Source organism: Desmodus rotundus, chromosome 12 (genome assembly GCF_022682495.2).
Source record: "Desmodus rotundus isolate HL8 chromosome 12, HLdesRot8A.1, whole genome shotgun sequence".
In the NCBI taxonomy this organism is placed as follows: domain Eukaryota; kingdom Metazoa; phylum Chordata; class Mammalia; order Chiroptera; family Phyllostomidae; genus Desmodus; species Desmodus rotundus.
In genome coordinates, this window is record NC_071398.1 from 98,397,016 (window position 1) to 98,411,225 (window position 14,210).

Consider the following 14,210-nt stretch of genomic DNA (forward strand, 5'->3'; position numbering starts at 1 on the left):
ATAGAAAATGATAGTTTTCACTGCAGTAAGAGAATAAAGGAGCTGACCCAGGACTTGGCCGATCCAGACACCACCTGGCTGCTTGTGACCGAGGGGAGGGGCAAACCGATACACGGGCACGCCGGAAACCTGCTGTGATGCACCTGCTGGGAAGCCACAGCACCCTCTCTCAGGGTGCGGGAAGGGCCGCCGCTCCTGGCGGGGACTGGAGCTGAACCTGGGAATCAGTTTCTTATCAAAGCTGGCAGTGTTCCCTTATACTGTTGATATTCTAAGGGGTCCCGATGTGGGCTTTTTGCCAGAGCCCAGGTAGCAGTGGCCTGTAACACCCCCCCCCACCCCACCCTTGAAACGCAGCTCCGGAGCGGGCAGGGGCAATCCTCGAAACGGCTCCGTCAACCCTTGTTTGTTCCTTTCTGCACGGTCTATGATGTGAGTGGGAGTTTGTTCAGCTCATGGAGTCAAGCTACCTAAATTGGACATTCACCTCTGTATTCTATACGAGAAGTATTACATTTTTTTAAATCTCATTTTCATATTATTTATATTTAGTATGCTTCTAATGTTAATTAGTACTCTTCTTTTTAAGCCTTTTTAAATTGACTTTTTGAGAGAGAGCGAGCGAGTGAGAGAGAGAAACATCAATTTGTTGTTTCCCTTATTTATATATGTGTTGGTTAATTCTAGTACGTGCCCTGACCAGGGATGGAATTTACAACCTTGGCATATCAGAAGGACGCTCTAACCCAATGAGCTACCTGGCCAGGGCTAGCCTCCTTCCCCCCACCCCGTGGAGAGAGTAAGACAGCACTTCAAGGAAACACTTGCATGATTTACTGGCAAGAACCATGTGCCACCCAGAGGACGGGGATGGCCAGTGGGCTGGGCTCACTCAGGAGCTATGCTTCTTACACTCTCAGATCAGCCTCGCTGCAGTGACATTTAAATTCACACCCTGGCAGAATTCTAAAGGGCAAGTAGCACAAATCACCCCCAAAGGGCTGAAAATAAATCATTACACGTGAGTACCCAGGGTCCACTGTACCTTCCTCTTTTTAGCTTTTGTTAGAAGGAGAGTTTGTTTTCATGTACGTAGACAAGTCTACGTCAAAGCCAAACCCTGAGGCTCCATGGCTCTCTGAAGGAGGGAAATGAACTTAGACCTTTTGGTGTCGGACTGCCTGGGCCCAAATTTAGTTCCTGGTTCTCCCAGCAGTGTTCCTGTGGGCAAGTTACTTTCCCTTGCTGTGCTTTTCTCCTTGGTAAAACAGAGGTACTTAGGAGCGTTACATTGTAGTACAAGGAAAGCCTGGAAACAGCGTTCGCACTTGGAGAGTAGCAGTGGGTTGTTGTGATGGCTGCTCTGTCGTTACTCAGCGGTCACAGTGTTCCTTATCTCCTCCGCAGCACAAATGTCCTGCGGGGAATGTGGGGGACACGTTATCCATCTCATTACTTTTCTCTCCACAGGCTGCTCCACGCCGCTGGGCATGGAAAGTGGAAAGATAGAAAACACGCAAATCACAGCTTCCTCGTTTAAAAAGTCCTGGTGGGGAGATTACTGGGAACCCTTCCGCGCCCGTCTCAATGCCCAGGGCCGTGTGAATGCCTGGCAAGCCAAGGTGAATTTTCCCCTGTGAGCACAGCCCGCCCCCCCTCAGCTTCCAGGAGAAAACAAAGACCCCACCATAAGGAACATGGGGGCCTGGGAAGCCAGACAGTCATCCCCTATTCCTGCAGGTTGTAGTCCTAGGTCTGAGAATCTGGGATGCCAGCTGAGTTGAGAGCTGCGGCGTTGACTCTGGCTCAAGAGAAATCATTTACTGTCTTTGCAGGTCTTTGTCTAACCTTAATTTAGACCACAGGGGGGCAAAAGGCCAGGTAATGAATATTTTAGGCTTTGTGAGCCATACATTTCCTGTCAAAACTACTCATCTCTGTCATTGTAACAGGAAAGCAGCCATAAACATTATCGAAATGAATGCTCATGGCTGTGTTCCAATAAAACTTTATTTATAAAACCAGGCAGTGGGCCAGACTTGGCCCTGAGCTGCACTTTGCAAATCCCCTTTGAGACAACTGACATTAGTGACAAATGATTTAGATTTGTAACATCTTCTCTTCCTTCCCCCATCCCACAGTCTAGCAATATTTTTTATTTTCTTAGGAGTGCCATTTAAATTGTTTTTGTTTCCATTTCTTTTGGAGAACTTTGTGACATTCCTTTACACAACTGGCAGCATAGTAAAATGCTGCAAAACCAGGGCTATAAATCAGTGATCTAAGCTGAAGAAACATCTTCTGGAGACTTGGAGTACCCCTGATATTAGCCCATTGAGTGATTCAGATGACAGGGTTAGGGTAACTCTTGAGAACTGACTCACTTTTATTGCACTGTTCAACTGACCTGAGGGATCAGAATGACATCAGAACCAAGGACAATCCCATCAGCCGATTTAATGCGAGTTCCCTATTTTCCATCCTCCTAACTCTCTCCCTTAAGGAGCCCACACTCCAGTTCCCTGGACTCGCTACAGATTCCCCACACCCTAACCTTACATCAGGTTGCCAGTGGTACTAGTGGAGAAAATGGAAGACCTTGGACCCCACACAGATAGTTTTGGGCACCAATGTCTATGCTTCCAAGCTCATGTCTGGACTTTCAGAGAATCACAGAATGTTAGAACAGCAAGGGATTCTACAAACATCTGGTCCAGACTTTCCTTTTACGTCTCAACTCAGGGGAGATTAAATAATTTTAGTTTAGGCAGGTGGCAGAATCAGAAATCCCATCGTCCCAGACACTTAGGCCAGAGCTCCTCCCACCACCTGAAGCAAGCCAAACACCTCACTTTGCAGTTTTGTACAGGGGGAAACTGAGACCCCCAAAAGTTAAAATAATAAAAGTAATAATGTTACATTACATTTATATAATTTAAAAAATGCAATCACTCAAAAAAGAAAAGAAAAAGTTACAAAGAGAAAGGAAGTCAGATGTTTCCCAGAGGACCCTTCAGACTTGTTCGTGGGGAGACCAAGCCACCCCACCCTCCCCTTTACAGCCTTAAAACAGTGGCTCTGTGTAGAATTTGTTCCTGTGCTTTGTGAAGTAACAGGGGCCCCAAAGACAACATGCTGATTTATAGTGCTGCCATCTCAAATCTGGGATTTTAGGTCAGAGTTACTTGTTTCACTTAACCTATTAGCATGAAATGTCTTCATAGGGTCTCTTTAGAGGGGCTGAAAGTCTACGCCAGGCATACAGTCTGTAGGCGTGTGTGCAGATTGAAGGGCCTCTACCCCTTTTACGCCCGCAGAAAAGTGTCTGCCTAGAGAACCCCTCTAGCTACCTGTGTTCGGTATCGTGAGTACAGCCCTGATTTGAAGGCGCACTAAGATACCACCAAATGCCACTAGAGGGTGTTAGAAAATTAACAAAAAATTATCTACTACAATCATTCTGATTCAATGAACTTTCTTCAAACATACATAAGGCATATGATTATATGCATACGTGTGTGTATACATATGTACACATACAGGCATGCACATGTGAGTGATATTGAGAAAAATATATCAATATCCATTATTCCGCATAGAACTGAGTCCGCGGAGCATGATAAATCTCCCAAAGTTGAAAATTCATCTCCGAGTACTCTAAAACACAGTCGGTCCTTCTGATCCTCTTTCTGCACGTGCATCCCTCCGAACATGTGATGAGGCATTTTGTTCAGCTGGAGACAGGACACTACTACTCCAATCACACCCTCAGTATAGCTTTACCAGGTCTCTCAGACATTATACGTATTTGGAACATCTGAAAAGAAGAAATTGGACTACTTCTCCTATTTGACATTAGCAATGGAAAGAAAAATGGGACTTTTAAAAAATAAATAGAGAGAGGCTACGATCCAATTCTTTTCCAGATAACCCTTCAGTAATATCAGCAATACCATATTTTTAAACAAACTTGCTTTCCAGAATAACATTTTCAGATAAGGTACCAATTTAATATTTTTCCCAAGTAAATTTCATTTACTTGTTTATTCAACAACTCCCTGATGGATACCGACTGTGTGCCATGCACTGTGGTGAGCGCCCAGAAGGAAAACGAAGTTAGCCCCTGTCCTTGAAGAAGGAGGGATACAAAAAAGCAACCAAATAATGACGGCACCATGTGTGACATGCTCTGGAAGAAGTTAATATACATCCTGTAACAGCAAGCAGAAGGAACCGAGAGGGCTTGGAGGAGACAGGGAATCCTAATGTCAAGGAGAAGAAATCCTTTGAGCTCTGTACATTTCTGGGTAACGTGGTCTAAACCAGCAAAGGTTCTAACATGTGTCTGATCGTTGCATTCTTATCATTTGCACAGGCAAACAACAACAGACAGTGGTTACAAATTGATCTGCTCAAAGTCAAGAAGATAACCGCAATTGTAACGCAGGGTTGCAAATCTCTCTCCTCTGAAATGTACGTGAAGAGCTACGCCATCCACTACAGTGACTACGGAGTGGACTGGAAACCTTACAGGCAGAGGTCCTCCATGGTGGACAAGGTACAGGGCGGCGTCTCGGCTCGAAGAAAGGGATTAGGAAACTGTGCTGTGCTGAGAATAGGACCTTGCATTTGCAACAGCTCTCTGCATTTGACACATATGCACTGGCATGGACCAGCTCTTTCAGTCCGCTAAATCCTAGCTCTGCGGGTACCTGGCCTTGGGACAGGGACCATGCTCACTGCCTTTCTGCTTTGACTGAGCCACCTGTGACGTGGCGAGAACAAAACTCCAGGGGATGGTGTGGAGCTTTGTTACCTCTGACAGAGAGATGGGGCTTGGGCCACTGTAACAAATTACCATAGACTGGATGACTTAAACACTTATTCTTGCACTTCAGGAGGCTGGGGTCCCGACCTGGGTGCCTGCATGGTTGGGTTCTGGTAAGAGCCCTCTTCCTGTTGCGTCCTCATCTGGCCTTCCTTGTTGAGTGCACGCCAAGAGAGAGCTCCGTGACTCCTCCCCTTTTTATTATGTGTATTAATTCCATTCAGTCTAATCCTACTTACCTCCCAAAGGCCTCATACCATCCCACTTATGGGATATAAAATATCGAATTTTATCACACAAATTTTGGGAGGACACAGACATGCAGTCCGGCACAGGGGTCTGGAACTCCTTCCACTGTGAAGTAGCATCCTGTCGGCCTTGCCTTGGATGTACTTGTTACTCGTGACCAATCGAATATCCATGACCGTGAAACCACCCGCCCCTAGGCCAGCTGTTTCTTCGGCTTGGTTTGGTTTGTTTCTCACTGTCCCAGTTCAGCCTTAGAGCAGGGTAAGCCTCCTCGTCATGAACAAACAGTGATTTAGCGTCCGCTCTGTGTAAATCTTGGGAAACTTGCTGCAGGTGCAAAAAAAAAAAAAAAAAAGGAGGGAGGGGCACAGGTTAGCTGAAGATACAGGGTATATGGAAAAGGAGAAATATAAACACATGGTTGCATTTTATTTTAAATGTTAGTAATAGTTAACCATTTGTTGGTGCCACTACCTGGCACTTACTAGGTACTTGTTCCATGTTTACACACGTTTTTAAATCCTTACGACTTCTATAATGGGATAACCCCCATTTCGCTATTGAGGAGTTGAAAATCAGAAAACAGAAGGAACTTGCTTGGGGTCACACAGCTGCACAGGGCCTGAGGGCGAAGGCAGCTTTGCAGCTGCACCTCGACACCCCATCAGATGTTTAATTTTCCCCTCATTCAGCTCTGATCCCTGGTGAGGTGAAGCCCCTAGAGAGGTCCGTCTGGAGTGTGATTTCATAACTGGCCGAGGATCGTCCCTGAGTTCATGTCTTCTGTGCACTTTGATGCCCTCGGTGTGAACAAAATGAGTTAAAAAATTATCTGTAAGATTTTTTTTTACACTCATTAGACCGTCGTTAAGGGTTCTCTCACATTTTGCTTTCAGATTTTCGAAGGAAACAGTAATTTCAGAGGACACGTGAAGAACTTTTTCAACCCGCCGATCATTTCCAGATTTGTCCGCATCATTCCGAAAACGTGGAATCAAAGTATTGCACTTCGCCTGGAACTCTTCGGCTGTGATGTTCACTAGAACTGAATGTCCAAAGAGACAGAAAGGACTCTTAAAGATACCAAGCCAGTTAGAGTAGGCATTGTATTTTGCAGCTATGTTAAATTCTCTATTAGAGAATACAATTTTATATGTGAAACTTTTATAATGTAACTCCTTGCTACCTTTAAGGGAGATGATGGCTATTATTTTTGCATTATTTTAAATATAAGTGGGAAAATGTCAAGAACCAATAAGAAAATGGCTTCTCTTTCACAATGATTAATATGCTATATAAAATAATATTCAGTAGTTAACATGCTTTGTGATAGTTCTTTTAAACCCTAAACACTAATAAGAGAGATGGTTTTTTTAAAAACCATTTCTAGCCTGGGTGGCTGTCCCTCCTACATTTTTCTTAAAAACAACAACAACAAAAAAAAACCCTGTGATTTAAAAGTAAAGGAAACAAACGAGACTCTTAAATGGTTAACTTTCCCTGCCAGTGGAGAGAAAAAAACCCTCATCATATGAAATGCTAAGTGCTTAAACTACCCTGTCTGAGCTCCATGGCGATGACCTTCAGCCCCTCCATGAGAAAAAACACAAGCAAGCATATTTTCCGTGGCCCCGCTGGCCTTGTGAATCGGACTGGTCCAGCTTGGGACTGAAGACACGATGCTGCCGGTCAGTATTAGGGGTCGTTGGACACAGAGCAGAATCAGAATAACCAGGGAGAACTGGCCATGGAATCTTGGCTTCGTTCTCGCTGACACTGGCTGGCCCACTGTTTCAAAACATAGGTCACCTAAGGCGAAGCTAATCTCTGTAAAGCAAGCGCTGGGGCTGTTGTCCCAAATGCAGCTCTGCTGGCCAGGGGGGTGCCCTGGCCAACTGACTGCCCTGTGGTCACTCTCTTGAAATTCCCCTTAATAATTTTTAACAGTGTGTCCAACCTTTGCAATGTGCAATAGGTCCCACAATTATGTAGCTGGCCCTGTTTCCCTCTTCTGCAGGAATGGACGGGATCTCTTCTGATCTACTGAGGTATAATAGAAGCAAGAAAATCATGCCACGTACAAGGTAGGAGAGTTGATGGGAATGGAGCATGAGATCCAACTTCATTATCCAATATAGACAAAAATAAGGCCACAAAGTTTCAACAACCTGCCTGGGGCTATTGCTTATTCTCATCAGAGCTGAAACCAGAAGCAAGGTGATGAGACTCCCAGCCTCTCCTTCCTGTCTGGTTTCTCTTTCATAAAAATGGAAATTACAGTGATTATGATTCATCCTTCCCAGACAGGTAGACATGAATATTAATTAATAAGAACTAGTAGTTGATCTGAAAATTACTCCTTTGGGGATCAATGAAATGGTTGGGTTATAGCTGATCTGTGTAGAAATATTAAAACCTCTCTTACTTGGAAATAAAACTATGTATTTGTATTCCTCGGTTTGAAGTCATTTAGATGAAATCACAACTTTTGCCGTAGACTGTATACCCTCCGCTGACCTACCGTACTCCACTGTTTGTTATGCCTTAACTGGTTGCTACAGAAAAGAAATAAATGACTCACAGTAGAATCAGGACTTGGAAAAAGAGCCAAACAGATACAATCTATGCATTAATCGTTTTCATTGAGAATTGGAAAAGGAGGGCGGTGAGTCCATCACAAATACCAAACAGTATTTGTACAATACAAACATGGAATTAGTTCTCCAGGATTTTTTTCAAGTTGCTAGAAGAAATTACAAATTTCAAGACACCTTTTAGAATAACTTTGAATAAATCACTGTATTTTGTGTTCAGGACCGTTTGGGCAAACACAGGGGGAAAGCCCTAAGCAGGTAGCTGGACCTTCCAAACAAGCATGAAATGTCTCACCATCTACTTCTCTGGATGGACCAAGAAGAAGCAAGTCACAGACAGTGGAATTTGGCTCTGTAAGTGGCACATGCCCTAAGGTAGTGGGCCTAACCCATACTTAAAAATATCAGAGTTCCATGCTACCATTTTTCTTGTTTTTTTTTTTTTTCTTACAGAGAGTTATTTCATGAAACATTGTGAATGCCTGATTCTCCCAAGTTGTTATGTGCTTGTAGTCTCGAGACAGGGAAAGCAGAAGGACACAGCCATACGAAAGGACTGTGTGTGGAGAGACATTTACACTGTCGATGCCCAGGTAACGAGAAAGTTTCTCATATCCAGGTACTGTGCTGGGAGAGATTCCACACACTCAAGATTTGATCTCACTTGCTTCTATGAAAGGTCCTCACCAAAAGATATGCAAGTACTTTGCATTTGGTATATGGAAATAAAACTTAATAATATTAACGTCCCTAGATGGACCACCATCCCAATTTTTAAAAATAATGTATTAAGCTTATTCTTTTTTTTTTTTTTTGTATTAAGCTTATTCTATGTGCACAGCAAAGCTCTGTGATGGGCATCGTAGGGGAGAATCTACAAAGATGATAAAAGACGCTGCTCTGGCTCTTCGAACACTCATTGTCTAGTCGCATAGACGAGGGAAGCCTAGAAGCAGACGCAGGCTGTGGGCAGATCCCACCCTGAGTAGTAAGTAGTAAAAAGTCAGTCAGAGGAGTGGCCCATGCAGGATGGAGTCAGACTGTGAAAGCTATTGGAGAAGGGGATTTGACCCAGGCCTTGAAGACACTGGGCAAATATTAAGGCAATCTGTGCAGAACCCCAACGAACTGGATTGGGATAAGGGTCAGTGAAAACTTGAGAATCATAAGAGCTTTATACTTAAATTCAGGCCCCTGTAAGCTTTCCCTGACATACCCACCCATTCTTCCTACTCCTCCAGGACACGGGCTGATACTGGCTTCCCCACCTGCCTCCCTCCATCCCCCACCCCCTGCACCATGCCCGTAAGTCCAGTGTTTTGCAAGGTCAAAAGAAATGAAAACAGCAGCTACCTGGGAGGACCTGACAATCTGGGGGTGAGGAAAGAGAAATATACATAAACAAAACACATCCCTGTTCTGCAAACTGTGGATGATGGATGGTGGTGACCAGATTAGAAGTGGGTCACTGTTGGTGCTGTCACAGCTGCTGCTTTGGACAGGGCTCCGACCCACTGTGGGCGAGAGGACAGGCATGCTGATCAGAGGGGGTGGCCATGGAGTAGGGGAGACTGGGTAAAAGTGTGCCACGTGTAGGAGATTGACTGACTGAGAGATGAGTCAATCACAGGGGAATATCGGGAAAATGGCAAGATTTTAAAGGGCTGATCAGATCTATTGTGTTTTGCTTTTCCACCTCTGAGCTTAGGGGCAGCTTCTCAGTGTCTCAAGAATGATGTACAGAGAGATAATTTCATATCCTCACCTGCTTTTTTTTTTTTTTTGGCAAAAAATTTGGTAACAGGTTTACCTCTTCTATTGATCTCAACTGCCTTCTATCCCTGTTCCTCCTTGTTGACTAAAGAGGCTTTCTGCAAGTCTGGAAGCTGGCAGCCATGTTCACAGATGTGACGGATAATGTAAAACTTTCATTTTCTGAGTAGTCTTGAGGAAATAGTGACAAAAGCTGCATTTCTATGTAAAGTGCTTATAATATAGGTATTATTAATAGTAACATTATCAGTAACACTGATAGTGTAAATATGACATACTATAATATCAGTATAACGGTATTAATTATTATAAGCAATTGTTATTAATTCCTGCTATGTCAAACACCTTGTTTTATACCACTCATTACTTTTTAAAAGTTGTGGTAAAATACACAACTGTGGTAACGAAAGTGGATGAAATGGCAAGTTTTATAAGTTCGCAGTTCAGGGGTGTTGAGTATGCTCACACTGTGGTGAAACTATTACCGTCTTTTGTAGCTGCTCTATTTTCAACCTGTAACTCCACCCTTTTCCAGGGAGGTAGAGTCCAATTCAACTGCATATCAGGCCCAAGTCCTGAGAACTTTCACGCGGAGGTCAGGCGTTAGTTATGCAGGCTGAACAAAGAATTGAACAGCTTGAATGGACGTGCTTTAGTGGATTTAACTGACCTAATTATGCTTTTCTCAGGAGTAGAGACGGTATGTTTTTTTAATAGCAGATGCAAATGCTAACGTTACAACCCGAGTCCACCGTCTTAGAATGTGATTCGGAAATTCCTATACATCATCCACAGACCAATTGGATAATTCAAAACAGAGTTAAGTAGAAATTTACTTAGTGAGAAGAATTAATTGGCTGCCAATTGGTTTAAGGAGGCTTACAACAGGGAGAGGTACGTAAGCTGTGCCAGAGTCTAAGCTGGAAAGAGTGGTCAGCATTTTAGATTGTGCTACTGTGTAGATTCACAAGCAGATTATGAGGACGGTACTTTTCTGCCAAGCACCAAACAGGTCTTTAAAAATTAGTGGCTGGTGGTGAGAACGTGGCTTGATATTTGCCAAGTTATTGTAAAGAATCTTCTCTGCCCTGCCCTCCTAACAGCTAATGTTCTAAATCAATGGTTCTCATACTTGTTCAGGTGGCAAAGTAATTGGAAAGCACCATTCTCTTAGTAAAAATGAATACAACACAATTTCATATCTACTTGAATGAATTGATGTATTTACTTATCTCATATTATTCCCTCAAAAGTTTTAGGGTTGCTTAAAAGAAAACATAAAATTCTACTAGGTGACATATGTTAGAAGTCGGAGAGAAAGCAAAAACAGAGGTAGGGACATAAACGAAAAGCAGGAAAGAAGATGACAGGAACATGTGTACCAGTAACCGGGTCGCTTTGCTATGGGTGGGCTTGGGTTTAGCAGGAAGTCTTTTTAATAACAAGTGCAAAAAAGAAAAACCGTATTAGTTATACAAGAGCGTGTTCAAAAGAAGAACTTGTTCTTGATACTGAAATTAAAAATAAATTCTTCTCGAAGGCCTACAAAAAGAGAGACCATGTAATGTGCAGAGCACCTCTAAGAAGAGCAGACTTGAAGCTGCTGTCTCCTGTGCATCCCTCAGGAGAGGCTGGTGGACTCTCACCTAAGCACGGTTCCATGCAAACAAGACTTCAAAGGCCAGTGCTACGTGGTCCAAGTCCATGGCTCTCTGCTGGTCTGGCTTAAGCCAAAGGTAGATTTTACAGTCTCTAAACCAATGTAGTGTTCCTTTGCACAACAGCTCATATCATAAATATCTTCCCTTTGGCATAATTTTAATAACTTTTCAGTGCCAATGAGCTCAAGATGGTGCACTTCGCAAAGCATGCCAGCTACCTTTGTGCAATGAGGTTCTGCTCTTACACAAGATTCTATTAAGAACAGATTGTAGTAGAAGCCTAATGTTTCAGAACAATTAATGGGAGAAAAATGCAAATTCAGAAAGTTATCTCCATTCACCTAATTTTTTTCCTATAATTGTGGAAAAGAGCATCTTTCTATTTTGGTAGTAGAAGACCTCAGTCCCGCTCTCAGAAAAATAGTTATGCTAAACACATCAACATTCATTCAAATGTTACATGCACAGACATAATTTCATTCTCGTTTATAATTTATTTCATTTAGTGAAGGTTAATCATTTCAAACAATCATCTTTCCTGAAAATGAATATTACATGTTTCAGTTAAGTTAAATATTTATTGTTAATCATTTATTTTTTTTTTAAAAAAAAGAAGAAGTTTTAGGTACTGCAGAGAAGTGCCTGGCAGATGAATAGCCCTCAAGGAACTAACAGACTTACTTCCAATTTTCTACTTATTGTGGCCTGGTTTGCACAATTGCACACTAAATTCTCCTTACTAGTTCATTAATATTTTGTGCTTTGCTGTCATGTTAACACTCAGTACAGCAGACTCTAAAGAAATTGTTTGTCCCGGAATTTGAAATCCTTTGGACTATAGCCTGGATTTTGAAACATAAATAATGTTGTGAGCTCCCGAGACAAGGTGTTTGCTTTAAGAAGGTGGCCTTTGTCAAGACTAAAGCTTTGCAAATAAAACCAGGTTTATATTTAACTACATCTTCCCATTCTCCTCTCCACCACACACCCTTTTCCCTGACACTTCACTTACTCTACGTTCTCTAGGCTCACCACATGCAAGTTTTTTCCCCTCTTTTTCATATCAAGAGAACTTCTTTTGAAGTATTGTTTTTTATTGCCTAAAAAACACATCTTAGCTCTCTTTTATAGTGCTGGCCTATTTAAACCTAAGACCATACTTCAAAAAACACCCTTTCTAACAATGTTCCTCAATTTCTTTCAAGCTTAATTTGCATGGATGTGGAAGGATGTTAAATTCAATTGCAGGCTTTTCCTCCAATATGCACTTGGAGTACAAGCTTTTGTTGTATCCCAAACGCGAGCAGAAAATCAAATGGAGACATGTGGAGTGCACTTAGATGGTACTTTATTTTTACCTGCGCAGGGGCAAACTCCCAGGGTGCCAGTTAAGGCTGCAAAGGGGAGTCGCGCTGAACGCTCACAGGCTAGCTCTTTTATGAGCACGAAACAAGCAAGCAAGCCACAAAAGCGGAAGTTGCGGTTATCTCTGCATAGCTCTGGGCTCCGGAGGAACTTTTGCCAGATGTCAAAATTTTCTTTTGAAACCCTGTCTCCTGTCGATAAGAACCATCTATCCTACCTAGTATAGGTCTGGGGGCCATCTCCTGGAGGCATATGTATCCTCTTTTCAGCTTACTTTGGCTGACAATGTTGTTTCCCTTCCTTATCCATTCTGGTGACCTTCAAGATGTTTTCTGCTTAGCAATGCTTATACTTGCCTAGCCCTCTTGCCTAGCTCTCAACAGCTTTCTGGCTAATTTCCTAAAACCTCATCATCCTGCCCCCTTATTTTTCTCTCTCTGACCTTTAGTCTGCCTCAGTCTTCGAACTATCCAAGATCTGTTAGTAAACATAAACAGCATGTTAGTGTTTCCTCTCTTCGCCTCTCTTCTGCTTTTTTATTTTCCCTCTTTTCTATTTTCCAGATAACATAACCTTCTTATCACATGTCTTTCTCCTTTGTCTCGCTGTGTCACCTTGGATTCAATTACATTTCAGCTCACACTCATGAGCAAGTATCTCTTCAGTCAGTTCATGGAAAGCCAGGCACTGTTCCAGGTACTGAAGAGAACAGAAGAGACAAAATCCCTACTCTAACGGCGTTCACCTGCATGTTCAAGGACACAAACAATAAGCAATAAGAAAAACACTTTGGATGTCAGACAATGTCCTAAGGCAAAAATAAATCAGAGGAGGGGACAAGGTGTTTGTGGAAGGAGGAAGGACAATAATCTCAGTGGGATAGCCAGGGAAGGCTAGAGAAGAAGGTGACATTTAAGCAAAGACCGGGAGGAGGAGAGGAAGTAAATGACATGGGTGTATGGAAGAAGGCATTTGTGGGCAGAATGAACAGTGAGCGCTTACACCTGCAATAAAAGCACGTGGGGTGGGGGGGGAGCCCGGGAACAGCAGGTAGACCAGCAGGCTGAAACCCACTGAGTAGGAAGAGGAGACCAGAGAGTACAATGGGTGGGAAGACGTAGGGGCTGGGGGAGGCGACAGGCCACACCTGGAAAGCCCTGGGACTTTTTCGCTGAACGAGGTGAGAAGTCAGTCTGTAGCTTTGAACAGAATAGTGTTATGTGAGTTATGCTTTAAATGAATCTTTCTGGCTGCTGGGTTTAGACTAGACCATAGGGGAACAAGGACAGTCACAGGAAGACCAGTTTAAATGCACCTGAGATAGCCAGGTAATGGCGGTAATGATAAAGGTGGTGGGATTTTGCTCGTATTTTAAGCCAACCAGATTCACTGCTGGATTGGACAGTATTCGGTGTAGCAGCTGCACTCCCAGACGAGGGGTGAAACCGTCCCCAGAGGAACAGGGCAGTGATTTTGAAAGCCCAGCACTGTCTACACGATCCTGTCTTTGTGTTCTGATCAATTGTCATCTGGCTGCTTTGCATTCCATGGGATTTCAGCGGCCAGTGCCTGCGACTGTGACCTGAACCTTGTCATCTCCCAGAACAGGTCCTCCTGTGGAATGTCAAACCCAACCAGCCAGAAAGTCCTGGTGGCTCTCATAAACTCCCACCTGCCCACAGAGGCCTCTTGTTCTCTCAGCCCCATTACCTCCTGCCTGGGGCTCCCTCTGGCTTCCCT

At 43.3% G+C, this 14,210-nt stretch overlaps 1 protein-coding gene across 2 annotated transcripts in view; it reads left to right on the plus strand.

The window, feature by feature from the left end:
• The window catches only part of F5 (coagulation factor V), a 50,810-nt gene extending 43,186 nt beyond the window's left edge, over positions 1-7,624 (plus strand). The window contains exons 23-25 of one of the 2 annotated variants that reach the window (XM_024551927.4): positions 1,471-1,622; positions 4,376-4,558; positions 5,974-7,624. In XM_024551927.4, coding sequence (XP_024407695.2) covers positions 1,471-1,622; positions 4,376-4,558; positions 5,974-6,120 — 482 coding nt within the window. In that variant the 3' untranslated portion in view covers positions 6,121-7,624. The remainder of the gene's footprint in view (positions 1-1,470; positions 1,623-4,375; positions 4,559-5,973) is intronic. The other variant, XM_053915791.2, reaches the window with a different exon arrangement.
• The last annotated feature ends 6,586 nt before the right edge of the window (positions 7,625-14,210 follow it).